At 41.2% G+C, this 15,060-nt stretch overlaps 1 protein-coding gene and 1 long non-coding RNA gene across 2 annotated transcripts in view; one reads left to right on the top strand and one right to left on the bottom strand.

Annotated features, from left to right (window-relative positions):
* LOC123387770 overlaps nt 1-15,060 on the bottom strand; it is a 206,265-nt gene that overhangs the window by 15,375 nt on the left and 175,830 nt on the right. The window contains exon 5 of the long non-coding RNA XR_006602266.1: nt 6,557-6,650. This is a non-coding gene — a long non-coding RNA (uncharacterized LOC123387770). The remainder of the gene's footprint in view (nt 1-6,556; nt 6,651-15,060) is intronic.
* Nucleotides 285-2,389, top strand: FIBIN (fin bud initiation factor homolog). The gene has a single exon (XM_004755885.3). It carries the CDS (start codon nt 748-750, stop codon nt 1,381-1,383), a length of 636 nt encoding a protein of 211 aa, XP_004755942.1. The 5' UTR covers nt 285-747; the 3' UTR covers nt 1,384-2,389.

Raw genomic sequence — 15,060 nt, 5'->3', positions numbered from 1 at the left:
CTTAACAAATCTAATCAAACGGGTACTTATTTAAAATGTGAAGTTGTATTTCTCTCTTCCCCTAAGACATTAATAGCAAATCAGTCTTTCTGTCATGGGCATTCTATTTACTCTGTTCTCATTTTCTCCTTCAAGCTAAATTCTATTTTGCATGGTCCCCTTTCCAGTCTTAAAAAAAAAGATCCTGTACCTTTAATAACAGAGACCTGGTGAGAGGTTTCTTTCCAAACTTGTTCCCTGGCTTCCAAGTGACGAAACCAGCTGTAATTTGAGAGCAGAGAGATCCTCAGGATATCATTAGCCAAAGGAAAAGCTCCACATTCCCACCCAGTCCAGAAGTTGAAATCGTATCAGAAGGCAAGAGCCTTTCTCTCCAGCTACACGCTCCACCTCTTAGGAGCAAGGGGGAACTCCGAGGGACAGTGGGGCACCAGAGCCCTGGAGCTGGGGTTCCCTCTCCTGCCTGTGATCCCGCCGCCACCGCCTGGAAGGAGCAGGCAGCATTCCAGTCCAGAGCACAGGAGCAAGAGCCTGGGTGCACCCTGTGCTGTGTGGCTGTGCTCCCCAGGCACCGGTGACACAGCCACATGAAGCCTGCTGGGGAGGGGGGGCCAGGGTGCAGCAAGCCTGCGGGAACTGAGGCTGTCACCGTCTTGGAAAGGCACTGACTCCCAGGGGGACCCCCCCTTCTTCGTGCCTGGACGGACGGTCTTCTCCCGGGGTCCCCGGTCACCCTGATTCTCCAGGATGGTGTTCCTGAAGTTCCTCTGGATGGGTTTCTTCTGCCACCTGTGTCAGGGCTACTTCGATGGCCCTCTTTACCCGGAGATGTCCAATGGGACTCTGCACCACTACTTCGTGCCGGATGGCGACTATGAAGAGAATGATGACCCTGAGAAGTGCCAGCTGCTCTTCAGGGTGAGTGACCACCGGCGCTGCTCCCAGGGGGAGGGGAGCCAGGCCAGCAATCTGCTGAGCCTCACGCTTCGGGAAGAGTTCACTGTGCTGGGCCGCCAAGTGGAAGATGCTGGGCGTGTCCTGGAGGGCATCAGTAAGAGCATCTCCTACGACCTGGACGGGGAAGAAAGCTATGGCAAGTACCTGCGGCGGGAGTCCCACCAGATCGGGGATGCCTACTCCAACTCGGACAAGTCCCTCACTGAGCTGGAAAGCAAGTTTAAGCAGGGCCAGGAACAGGACAGCCGGCAAGAAAGCAGGCTCAACGAGGACTTCCTGGGGATGCTGGTCCACACCAGGTCCCTGCTGAAGGAAACGCTTGACATCTCTGTGGGGCTCAGGGACAAATACGAGCTGCTGGCCCTCACCATCAGGAGCCATGGGACCCGGCTAGGTCGGCTGAAAAATGATTATCTTAAGGTGTAGGTGGAAGGGCAAACTGCCAGGGAGAGGACAGCAAGTGAGCCCGGTTGTGGAGGGCGGGGACAGAAGACAGGGCTGACATTTCTTTTGTGCTTCTTATTTTTTATATCTGGATTTGCACTTGGAGAATGATCTGAAGTGATCTTTGAATAAGTGAGAGTCAAGTTGTTTCATTTTTGTACATTATTTATGGGATTGCTATTGATTTACTTGGAAAGAACAACTTAAAGCCATGCCTCCTGCCTTTGCTAAAGGACTTTATAACTCTGCAGAGACACCTGTTTCAGCCACATCTAGAAGGACGCAGTTTGTGCAGTAGGGAGCGATTAAAATTCCCCACCCTGGAGATTATGTGAAAATACTCAGAGAGGATAGTGCAGAGCTCCTTTTCGCCTTCAGCCTTCACTCCTGGGCTCTGAAACTTGTCAGCTGTCTGTTTTTCAGATGAGGTCTGAGGTGCTGCTCAGCCTTCCTACCAGCTGATGGAATTTGCCAGTTTCTTGTTCTCTTTTTCTCTCTTATTTATTAACCATGGTCTCCAAGGTTTTGTTTTTTGTTTGGGGGGGTTTTTGTTCATTCTTTGTTTTTGTTTTGTTTTGTTTTGTTTTTTTGTTATTCGTAAGAGTATCGCCTAGAATTTGTACGCAAATCGTCCTTTGCAGGGCATGTCCGAGGGGCCTCTGTGAGTGTTAAGTTGAAGTGACCACATTTAAGAAGTGCAAGCTTTGTGGTGGGTACAGACTCAATGTTGCTAAGCTGATTTGTTGTGTCTCTCATTGTATGCCTGTGTCCTCAGAGCTACAGTCCGTTACAAAAAAGTAGATAGATTGTTTGAACCCACGTCTGAATGCCGATGATGCAGGTTACCAATGTATTCGTTCTGGGTTTGGGGTTTTGCTTCTGTTTGAGTATTGGAAACTTGTACTTCAAGTAAGGCGGGGGGGATTCTAATTCTAATAATTCCTTCACTTAGTTTTATTATTCAGCCAATAAATATGTTCTCGTATAACACTGGCTTATTTTCTAATTGATACCCATAACTTTCAAAGTGCGAAGAGGAGTACAGTGCAGGAGGAAAGAGATGGGTGGGATTTGAGCCAGTTTACTCAGCGTATCTGATCAAGAAGGCAGAGGGATGGCTACGCATTTGGCAATCAACCCTTTCCTGGCCACCCTTACCATCCCCAAAAGAAAAAATCTAGGTCTTGCCAGAAGTTGATCTCTGCTGGTCTGCCTAAAAACTCCATTCCCCCCCCCCACTTTTTCCCATAGAAACAACTGGAAAATTTATGACAAGGCTCAAAAGTTATATGCCCTCGTAATGCAGATGGAGGGCCCATGCTAAGTTACAGGAACTATAATGATGTTTAATAATTTTGAAGCCAGGTCTGTGTTATTGACTAATGATTTCAAAAGATGGAAATGCCCTTTATTTCATGTCTTTCCCCAGGCTTTCCCTCTCACCTTAAATATGTTTTCCTTTTATACACACACACACACATACACACACACAGAGGAAAAAAAAATAAATGTTCATATCTACTCTTCAAACATTGAAGCATTTTTTTCTCTCCCATGCATGAAGAATCCAGTTTTCTATGTTTATAATGTGTCCAGTATATTACTGTAGGGGATACTGACACCCAGAATGGCTGACCCTTGTTGCAACAGCTTGAGGACTCTTAATGTGCTCCTTGCAAGGATGTTGAGGCCTGTAACTTTGCATAGCTACCTCATTGTTTAAAATATAAAAGAACAATGCATGGAATAATACTTAAAATAATCATTTGTAATCTTTTTGCATCACTCAGGAGACTGCTTTTAGCTGCCTTTATACAGGTGTGTGGGGAGAACATAAATGATTGTTGAAAAGTGTTTACTTCTTTATGCTATGAAAGACGAGGGAAAAACAGCAGAGGCAAAGGAGATGCCGTTTGGCACTTAAATGATTGTAGTTTGTAATTACAACATTTAATATCTCAAAATTTTCCTATCACTCGCTTCACAGGACTCAAGTCTAATCCATGGACATATTAAATGTCATCTCTTCAGTCTCCCCGTCTGTAATAGGAGAATATTAAGCACATGACACGGTTAGAAAACTGGCTTCACTGTGCATGCTAATTTCAATCAACCCGTAACGGCTGCATACACTATTGGGCTAATAAGGATTTAGAAGGCACAGATGTAAAGAAGGCTGTCCCCAGTTAGAGAAGCCTTCCATGGGTGCAGAAAGAGGCGCAGGGGCACATCTGCTACAAATTTGAAAACCCTGAAACACATGATGTATGAGGTTCTTTCCAGGGCCAACATTCTATGAGTCCTGCAAAACCAGAACGAAATTATCTGACATTGAATCATCCATTCAAAGCTAGATGTACAGCCAGTAATCCCACAGCGTCTTATGTAAATGGCCTTAGAGGGCAAATGAGAATTTCCAGGTGGGGGGAGTGAGCCGCCCTAGATACCAGCACAGAGACTAACATCTCAAGTCTTTTCCAAATCCTCTTATGGGGGGAGGGGAGGCAGGGAACAGACCCACTCACCTCTTTCCTCCTGACTACCTTGTTGTGCTTATTAGGACCTCCTTACTCCCCAGGTGACAGATTCTTTTCAATAGTGCTTCTTTATTTCTCAGACCATGAAATAATATTTTGAGAATCTGAAGAAGACTACATACTTTCTTCCCTGAGAAATCTGACAAAAATATCCATACAATTTAGGATATGCTTTATTTTTATAAATACCAATCCCTTAAACTTGCATCAGGTAGGTTGCATCCCTTAAGGATGGGATGCACGTATCCCTTAGCATGCATCAGGAGTTAGGTTGTGGGTAATTCTGGGATACCACAAAGCTATGGGACTTAATCTAACTAAAAGTTTTAAAAAGCCTCTTGGAGTTTTATTTGAGTAAGAGACATTTTTGTTATTGTTATAGTTTTCAGTTAGCTTATTTTTAATGTTTTATTGACCTATTTGAAAGAGAGAGAGAAAGAAAGAGAGCACAAGCAGGGGATGGGGGCAGACTCCCTCCCCACTGAGTGGGGAGCCCAGTGCAGGGCTTGATACAGGACTGGACCCAGGACCCTGGGACCAATGACCTGAAGGCAGATGTTTAATTGACTGAGCCACCCAGGAACCCTAAGTTTTGGTTCGTTTTAACAACAAAACTGCTAACTTTTTTGAGAACTCAGGGCCTGTGCTAAGAATATTGCCTGAAATACTTCTCTTAATTCTAGCAACAAACTGTGTAAAGAAAGTATCATAGAAAGGGAATTATGCCAAGTGCTTCAAACACTTGACACCTGACACAGAGTGAATCCTCGATAAATGTTTAATGATTATTTTGGTAATTGAGCCCAGAAAGCCTAGAGAATTTTCTCAAGATGAGAACTGTGTCTTATATACTTCACTATGTACTCCCCTTTTAAACTGATGGTTATCTAGTAGAGTATAGATCAAATAAAAGAAGAATGTGGAGGGTCGGGGTCCCCTGGGGCCACCAGCTGTCTACTGCAAATGTTGTCCCTACAGGTCTGTCAGCTGACATCCCATAACAGTTCAGATGTCTGACCTCTGTCAGTCAGAAGCTGAGGGGCTCCTGTGTTTACAGAATTTCTCACTGCTACTTTCTGTGTGATGCATTGTTAAATGCCACTACTCCCCACTCTCCCAAACTGATCATGTGAAAATTTCCATATCCTTACTTTGAAGCATTCCATAGGTGTCTGTCTGTCTAGAGTCTGTTGATAAAAAACACCAGGCCTTGTTAGCCTCTGCAACCACCAGGCCACATGCCTAGAAGCTGGCAGAAGCCTGCTGGTGGAGATGTGTTATGAAAGGCAGCAGGGAGAGGCTGTGCCACAGCTCACATACTTTTCATTGTCTTTTAAATTCTTTCTTATAACTCTGCTAAGGAAATAGGCTCAAAGCTTTCTAAGAGAAGCCTTGAAACATAGATTATAAACTATTTTAGCAAGTAATAAAAATATCCATGAAAACCACTAAAGATAGGAAATCATTCTAAATGGTTAGCATGCTCAAACTTCCCTTGGGACATTTTTCCGAGGATGTTAATAAAATCTTTTTGATAAGAAACAATAATCGGTTGTGAAATATAAATGCTAACTGTGGTTTATCAGTGTTTTCATACAAAATCAGTGTTTTCGTAAAGAACAACTGGAGACAAGTCTTGGTTAGAAATAGAATACAGAAATGCAGAAGCACAATTTGCTGATCTAGAGAATGAGATTCTGTACATCATCTTAGCAATTTTGGAGTTGGGGTTATCCTTAGGAATACTATCTCCAGAGTCAAGATCCCGATGGGTATGTCATTCATCCAGCATTTTTAAAAAGCCACCATATAAGGTACCCACAATAGAAAATGGCATGTAGACATGTGAGAAAAAGGAGAGCTAGACTAAAGATCATAGTACCATGTAGGACTGGCAAAGTACAAGCTTCTGTGGGAGCTTAGCAAGAATGTAAGCTAGAATTGTTTGGGAAATGTAAAGCAGTGTAAATAAAATAAGGATTTGGTGTAATGATACATTCAAAAGATATAAGGCTTTCATTGTTGTTGGTATTATTGTTGTTCTGCTCTTAAATAACAATTTTTTCCAACTATACAAGCCATAGCTGTTGTATTCTAATGACATGTAAACAGCAAAACACAAAGAAAACAAAATCATTCCTAGTCCCCCAGCATACACCTACTATTTGCATTTTAGTGTACTTACTTTTTTAGTATTTTTTAATGCATACCTATGTAACTATATTTTCCTTTAGGAAAAAAATGATATCCTAGTAATACATTGGTGTGTAGCATGTATCTATTTTAGATATTTGTTATGTTCAGTAGCATAGATTTTTAAAAAAATGCTTAAATCTCCCCCACGGTACTTCAGGAAGCAGAGGTTCCGGTTTCTAGATCTTGTCTTACTATGTATTAGTTGTACAGTTTTGAATAAATCCCTTAAGTGATCTGAAATTCCAACCTTTTGTTTGCAAAATGCAGATAATAGCCAATATTTATTAAACGAGCACCGCTCAAAGTATTTCTGATGCATTATCTGACATAATCTTCCTAGGGTTATATTTCCGGTAGCTGTTATATTTTCTAAAATTTTGAATAAAGAGACTGAGGCACAAAGAGTAAGTTAAGTGACTTACCCAAAGTCTCATAGCCAGACAGGAATGGAGTCAAGATTCCAAAGCAGGCGGGTTGTCTCCTCTACTTCCACTAGTGATGAAAGTCTTTTCCGTTCTAAAGGTGGGAGACGAGACACGTGATTTCTTAACTCCCTACCTATTCTAAATGGCCTATGAAATGAACATTTTCCTAATATGATTTTCTTAATTGAAAAAAAAATGCAAATCCAGTTTCTCTCAAAGAACTTATTTCTCTGCTTAATTTTATGTTGGATGAAGAATCTCCTTCACATGCATGTGTCGCTCGATGATTCTTTGCGTAAGAGCAACCGGCTTCTTGCTAAATCTTGTATTTTCCAAGCACTTTCACCCATATTATCACAATTGACAACAAATGATTATTGATGCTGAACTGGCCAGGACAGTTTGTGGTGTTTAGCATTTGGTGATGGGAGCCCAGTGTTCATACCTAGACAAGTAAATACTCAGAAGACTGAGACAAGTTACTCAGTCAGCAGATGGAAAGATTCCTTGTCTGGGCTCCATGTACCTTATAGGTCTGCCTTTCATGCATCCATTCTTCCATTCAAAATACACTCACTGAGTGCTTGCTAACATGTATACTAAAAATGGAAAAAAATACAGCCATTGAATCCTTCCTGGGTATCAGGCCCTGATCAGGATACAGCAGTCAGACAAAATCCATGTTCTCCTCAATCTTATATTGAAACATGCAAGTTTAATGAATCATTAGGACTCCTCTTGTGGGGAGATAACAAATAAATGAAAATATCTGTAGAATGGGATATTAGGCAGTGATACATACTATTTTAGTTAAGATGGCATTAAGGAAGACCCCTCTGAGTAAATAAGAGATATTAGAACAGAGCCTTAAATGTTGTGTAGAAGACCAAGAAATTAAATGTTAGAGGAAAGAGTATTCCTGGTAAAAGAATAATAAATTCTTCAGACAGAAGACAAATTCAAATTCCTTCAGACAGAGACAATTTTATGTTTGAGAAGAGAAGGCAAAAAAACAGTGGGCCTATAGCAGAGCAAATCAAAGAAAGAATTAGTGAACTTGAAGTCAGAGAGGAGATCTGGGCTAGGTAATAAAGGAACTAGATGGCCATCATAAGAAATTTGGATATAATTCTAATTTTAATACACTGAAGATCTAAGGAGAAGACATATTTGAATACTAATTAACATATTTTATATAATATATGTAACTAATATATTTGAGTACTAATGAATGATACTTGGATATTATTCAAATTTCAGCGATCTCATTTCCATTTGAATTTCAATACATGGAGGTCTAAGGAGAGGAGTGATTTGATCACTTTGATACCCAAAAAAGATAGTCATTTTCCCCAGACATTTACATATAGTCTGGGAAAGATTCTCCGTAGAGAAGCAAGAACAGAAGCAGGAAGACCATGTGGTTTGGTAAAAGGTCATCTGAAAAGAGATGGAGGTTTGCTCTAAGGTTAGGGTGGTGAAGGTGACAGAAATGTACTTCAATCTTCCACATGTCCCATTGTTGATTTTTATCCCAGAAGAATGTGCATCATTCTTCTCAATCTTCTTATATATTATTCCAAATCCCTAACTCTTAACTTCATTTCTTCTCTTCCCCCAACTTTGGATTTGACAGCACTGACCCCTCAGATTCTTGATCACCTTCCCCTTCCCCACCAAGGTAGTTGGATATGTCTGAACTGAATTCAGCTGCTTTCCTAACTGCATCAAGATATATTCGGACCCCAGCGGACCCCTCTAACTCAAAGCCCCAACTCAGGCCCACCAGCCCAAGCCCCGTCTAACCTACTTGATGGCCTGGGATAACAGCACTCTGCAGGTGGAGATTTGCACTCAACCACGAGAATGCCTCACATGACTGACAAGTACACAAAAATAACTATGATTGCACTAAAGCTTAAAAATCTATCTTCCCTTTACTAATGATGTCAAGCAGCATCATTGTATTTCTGCATTTTTCCCCTCAGACACTTTAAGTAGATAACCTATATCTAAAGATAGAACTTTTCTCTTGAGGCTTTCTGATGACTTCAGAATTTTGTATTACCCTATATTCAGTACATTAGGATACAGAGTATCCTATTTTGACTCTAGGAAGCGTTTTCTCAGAAGGCTTGTACAATGCACCATTTCCTGTTTTTTGCTATTCCACACACACACACACACACACATACAACCCAAAAAGCCACCAAAAGATATTTTGTATGTCAACAGCTTGCTGTTTACAGAGAGGAACCTGACAGTTATGATTAATCAAGTAAAACCTCCATGCTCCAAGATTGGCAGTAATGGCATGCATTTTCCAGTTGTGAAAAGTTTCCTCCTGCAGGCAGTGAAAGAAATGTGTTTCCTTAACGTCTTCTCTTGCTTTGATCTTTGCCCAGCGTTCATTCCAAGACCAAGCAAATGTGGGCGCTCCACTCAACTTTCAAAATATATGCTTTGCTGGCAGTCCCACTGAGTCAACCACTAACATTTTCCACATGATTCTACTACGAATTAAATTATAAAGAACAGAAAACCTAGTGGGTTTGCTTTGCTCTGAATTATATTTCTCTCTACCCCTCAAGTGTCAGTTTTCTCTGTCCTGGTTTCCCCCTCCTCCTTGCCATAGCCAAGCTCTTCTTCTCCTGTTTCCTCCTTTGGTCTCTCTTCCCCTCTTCTTGGTGTTAGGAGTATGGGAAGTTGAGGCAGCAAACTCTGTTTCCCATAATGCCTCTGCAACTTATTAACTGCAGGACCAAAGCAAATTGTGTAACTTCTGGGAGCCTCCGTTCTTTCTGCTCTACAGTGGAGATTATGACACATAGTTTGCATGGCGTTTGTGAAGATTTGAGAGCCCATGCATGGAAAGGAGTTACCATAATCCTGCACAATAGCAAGTGCCACTCATCCCATACTGTTTGACCATGCAGATCTCATTGAAAATCCTCTTTTGAGAAAGGACAATCTCTTGAGAAGGAACAGTCTTTTAAGAAAGTTGAATTTTTTTTTAAATGCATTTCAAATAAACCTTGGACATTCTATGTATGCCCCCTGGACCAGTATTGGGCTTCCTTCCCATCCTAGGCAGGTACCTCAGAAGCCAAAGATGCATTTGCTCCCATCCATATAAGAGATGCTCTATGCAGGTGTTTACATTACAAACATTCCTCGCTATGTATGCCAAGAGAATGAATTCTGCAGCAGAAAATAAGTTAGGCATCTTGCTTACCCCTCCTTTCCAAATGTTAAGAGTGCCTCTGCTCTCTGCCTCTAGCATGAGGGGGAGGTACATGAGACGGGAAGCTCAGCATGTAGGTGGCTACCGTGAGAGAACTCTCAAAACTTGTCAATGGGTCCACCAGGTGAGAAAGAATAAGAATATTAATTCCTGATATTTATTGAGCACCAATTACATATTTGGTTCTGGGTACATTGAAAAATTCAGTTGTTAGGTCTCTAAGACTGAAGGTCAAACACTATTTGCAGTGGTCTCAATATGGAAAGGAGTTGGGTGAAAACATGAGTCTCTTTAGAAAACCAGACTCTCTCTGTGTGGTTTGTTGTCCCCAGCTGCCTGACAGGCTTCTGACATCTCCAGGTAGTGAGCTCGCCAGCACTGATAGAATGAAATGATCCAACTGGGTTTCACTGGGAGTACCTGGGGACATTTATAGTTTTGCTGACTTTCTGAAGTAAGGAGGCAGCTTCATAATTCTGTAACTCACCTGCTCCTATTCCTGGGCAACCTATCCCTGGTCTGCAGGGGAAGAGGCCTTGACTCAGCTGAACACAGACTCAGGATAAGGCATGCTGAGCCCTGCAACTCGGACCCAGAAGAAACTTGAACCTACATCTTCTTCAATAAGAAAGCAGACATGTTGGCTCAGTGAACACTAACATATGCATATATTGAGCAATAAATGCAGGGGTGGAATAAGCAGTATTTCTTTTCCAATTAGAGGCATTTTGGTCCCTTGGAAAACTTCAGAAGCAGAACAATTTTTCACTGTTTGGCTCGAACAAAAACTCATTCAGGCTTATAAATTGGCAAAGGGCAGACTAATGATAAATACTTATCCTAAATCACATTTTCCATAGACCCTCTAATTTCCAAGAGTTTTACCTTAAAAAGAATCACAGAGAAAAATCTGGACTGACAGTTCACAATAACGACATAATATTAACAGGATGTCAGAGTTTACAGGGCTTTCCCATTTCCTCTGTAAAAGCCTTACCATTACCAAAACATGCAGTCACCACTTTGCCTTTCAACCGTTGCTTTTCAAAGCTATTCCTTCATTTTTTTTCATGTTTTTCAAAGCTATTCATTCCTTTTCCTATTCATTCAACAAATGTTTCTTGAGTACCTACTATGTACAATTACTGGACTAGATTCAGAGGGTGATAATTGTAATAATAATGGTAATGACAATAAAGCAAGACAATAACAATAACATTAAAACCCATACAGTATTTTTATGCTATTTACCATGTGCCCAGCACACTATTCTGAACATGTCACATATATATAACACAGGTAATCTTTGTAACAACCTTCACAAGTATTTCTTGTAAACTGCTCAGCGACCTTTCTAGAATGTCACCTGATGCCTGTGCCAACCCTTGTTGTCAGCCTTCCCACAGTCCCTTTGCTGACCACCAAGATGGTCTCTTCTGGACCATCTTGTCCTCTAATGGAACCCTTATTCTGGAAGTACCAAGAAGTCTTTAAATCAGGAGCTCAGGAATATTTGGAGAAAGTTGTTCCTCAGTGACCCAGGGAGCTAAATAAAACAAACTTTGGATTTAACTGAGAACAAAATGAGAGGAAATTAGCAAAAGAGAACCTTGACCCCAGGCTCAAGTTTCCAGGACTGAGCCGGCCAACCTGAGAATGAAATCCCAAGATTTCAACATTATGTTAACCTCTGTCAGGTTAAAAGAGTAGTAAAACTGCACTTGTAACTATATCCCTATATATAGTTTTGGCCCCGAGAGCTGAAAACTTCAGAACTAGAAATAACCTTCACACATGGAGAATCTGAAGTCTAAACAGGTAAAGATACATATTCCGGGTCAGATAAATTCGTGGTCTTAAGGCCAGGGTAACACAGAATTACAACCCAGAGAGCCAAGCTCAATATTCACCAAGTCATCGACTGCCTGAATCTTCCCTACAATATTACAGCCTTGCCAAGTGATTATAGAGCCCACACTTGCACTTTTCAAATTATGCGGCACTCTCTTATCTCTGGAGGAGTGCATTCATATGTCGGATAGTCCCAACTCTTATGAAGTCCTTCCATATTTTGACCTGCAATCTCTCCCCATGCGGCTTCCTTCATTCAGGGACCCACAGCTTCCATTTATCCCTTTTCCATGTCAAGTTAATCAAAGACCTGGCAGCTCCTTTGGCCAGGCTCAATACCCCAAGTTCCTCCAACCCTTCCTTTTGTAATTTAAACAATAACCAAGTTCTCCTAGCTTTACAAGAAACAAGGATTTACGATGGTTTAAAGCATGAGCTTTACAAACATAAAGCTGTGGACTGAATCTGTTCTATATGTACATTAGTGTCTAAGGGTAGTTTACTTCCTATAACCACACCATGGGTTCCTTTTATGTAAATCGGTGATGGCAATATGCACCTCAAAGTGCTGTTGGGGTGAATCAATGAAAGGCTATACATGAAACTCCAAGCATCGTATCTAACACGTCATAGGAATTCAAAATCTATTTAAATAAATGAATGAACTCCTGGTTGGGAGCTAATAAAGAAGGTTTATAGAATGAATAGCAGACCTGAAGAACTCCCTGTGGAGGAGAGTGCCAAAGGAAATATAAAAGAGAAGGATCCAAATGAGAACCCAAAGGGGCCACAGGTGACAAGCTTCTCTGTGGGGGCCACTCTTTGACAAGTTCATCAGCCATCTAACGAGCGGTGTGTTTCATGCTCCTGACTCTGCTCATTAAGGGCAGAAGAGGGAAGAGTCTTAAATTCAAGTCTTTTTAAACTGATTCTGGACGTTCTATAAAGGTCTGACCACAGACTAATTTGAAAGCCCAAACACGAAGTTATTTTGGGAATGGGAGAAAAGGTACTTTATATCTTTTTTTTCCCCCCTTCTACAAAAACAGCTGAACAGACTTTCCTAACCCTTTCCCAAAAGTTTCATGTTTGGGCTGAGCTCAGCCCTGGAAGTCCTCACTCTCAGGAGGAAGGCCTGAGAAAGCCATTAAAAGCAAATGAAAGCCTGGAATGGAAATACACAGGGAAGATGGGAATTCAATTGGCTTTTTCTCCCAGGTGATCCGTCTTGCAATAACAGGAAGATGAAACCAAAGCAAAGTATCTCAAGGATCATATCTCCTAAATCACTATAAAGTTTAGCATAGCATCGAGGAGAGACCAACAGACAACCTGATTTGCACTGGTCATGGCTCATCCTTTGATTACCAGGGTTATCTGTGGTAAATGACTGACACTTCCTGAGATTTTGAAGAAGATCAAATAAAAGAATCCAGCTTGGTATATGTGCGACACAGGTGTTATACCATTTCATGAGGTGTAAAGTGACATACTGCGATCAATCTTTGTCCTATTAGTATCATGAGCTTGAAATAATTAATACCTGGAATCCATACTCTTTCTTCTGTTCCTTGGCTGTTTGGCCTCTCCTCCCCCTCCTCCTCTCTCTCTCCAGGCTCTTGGTAGTAAACACGGCACTGACACATTATCCACCCCACTTCCCAACAAAATTGTATCAAAGTGAAAGAACCACATGCATTGAGGGATAAAATGTGACACAGGAAAAAAGTGGGGGAAGAGACCAAAGAGTCTGATAAGCATCTTACAGGGCATGGAACAATCCCCACAGCAAACGATTATCTAGTCCAGGTTGAGAAACCCTGACCTATAACTTGTAGAACCTAAGGATATAGTGGGATCAGGGCCTGGGAGGGGGGTACTAGTTAGACCGAAGATCTTGAATATCAGACTAAAATCCTTCCCAAAGGTAATGGGTATATTACAGGATTCAAGGTATGAAGAAAATAGAATTTTATCAAGATGTGTATTACAAAGTTTTGTCTAATATGTTAGGGCATGGAGACACCAGAGAGTTCTAAGTATCCTGATGCGAATTCATATATTTTACATAGTATTATGGTTATAATGCCCCAACACCTAGCTGAAAAGTGAAAGCATCTTTCAACGGGCTAAATTTATCTCCTTGGCTTCTATAGACAAAAAGGCTAGATTTCTGTTCTTTCCATTTTAACCAATGGAAAGGGCTCCCTCTACACGTTGGCAAGACAATTAAAGGGGATGAGAGGTGTTGATTTAGTCTAACTAATAGTTTGGCATAATGTAGACGAAACATCTGGTTGATTGGTGCTTTCATTCTTCACTTGGTGGTTTTGACATGAAGGAATCATAATCATTGTTGGATACTTGCTAGTCATCATTGTAAACCCAGATGATAACAGGGTAGAATGAACTGGTCCTAAAATAAAGAATCACAGGTACGAATCTTCAACCTGAAAGACCATTGCTTATAAGAAAGGGGAGCTCTAGAATTGAGAATGATGGACTCAAGAATAACCTTCATTTATGTTTCCCTGTAACTGCTCCTATCCAAATATGCTCTCAGTTTCCTTATACTCATGGGAAGTTTGTGCAACGCATAAAAGCCTTCATAAAAGTTTCTCTGATGATCCTGTGAATAGTGTTATATATAATGCATAAAAACTTTGATTGGTAAAAGCTACTACGATCACTGCATCAGAGTCTTGTTAAAGTTAGAGGAGAAAAAATTCTATGGTTCATAATGTAGTGCCTTTCATGATTACAAGATGGGGAGGAGGTAACCTGACTCCAATATCTGCTTTCCTTACCTTTCCTGACACATATTGACATTGTCATTCATTTTTGGTATCAGTGCTACATACCTGTGTAGCAACAGTGAACAACAATAGATATTATCTCTGTGTTCTTAGAACTTAAAGTCTAGTAAAACAAATTAGTAATCAAATAATCATATAACTTCTGATGAATTAAAAATAGTCCCATTTCTTTACTACTTCATTCATCAGAAAGTGGTGTTTTACTTCTCTCCCTTTGAATCTGGATGGCCTTGTGACTTACTGTTATCCACAGAATGTGTTGAAAGTGACACTGAGCCAGGTCTGGACTCAAACTGTAAAAAGCCTGTCAGCTTCCACCCTTGTTCCTGGAAGTTAGCCATCAAGGGGTGAGGAATATTTGTCTAGACCGTTGAATAACGGAGCCCACATGGAGAGAGACCGGGGAAGGTGAGAAGCCGTGTTGATCATGGCAGGGCCGAAAGATCTCCCCACTGAACGTAGCCACATCAGCAAACACATCTCACAATGTGGAACAGGAAAACTACCCAGCTGAACCCAGTCAACCCAAAGACTTGTGAGAAATTGCCATTGGTTTAAACCACAAAGTATGCAGGTCATTTGCTGCAGGG

Source organism: Mustela putorius, unplaced genomic scaffold (genome assembly GCF_011764305.1).
Source record: "Mustela putorius furo isolate JIRA1106 unplaced genomic scaffold, ASM1176430v1.1 tig00003859_pilon_pilon_pilon, whole genome shotgun sequence".
Classification (NCBI taxonomy): domain Eukaryota; kingdom Metazoa; phylum Chordata; class Mammalia; order Carnivora; family Mustelidae; genus Mustela; species Mustela putorius.
This window is presented reverse-complemented; position numbering and strand designations above follow the sequence as displayed.

Bases quoted from the DNA above. Each gene is read 5' to 3' on its own strand.
- FIBIN (XM_004755885.3), top strand. From the start codon at position 748: ATGGTGTTCCTGAAGTTCCTCTGGATGGGTTTCTTCTGCCACCTGTGT.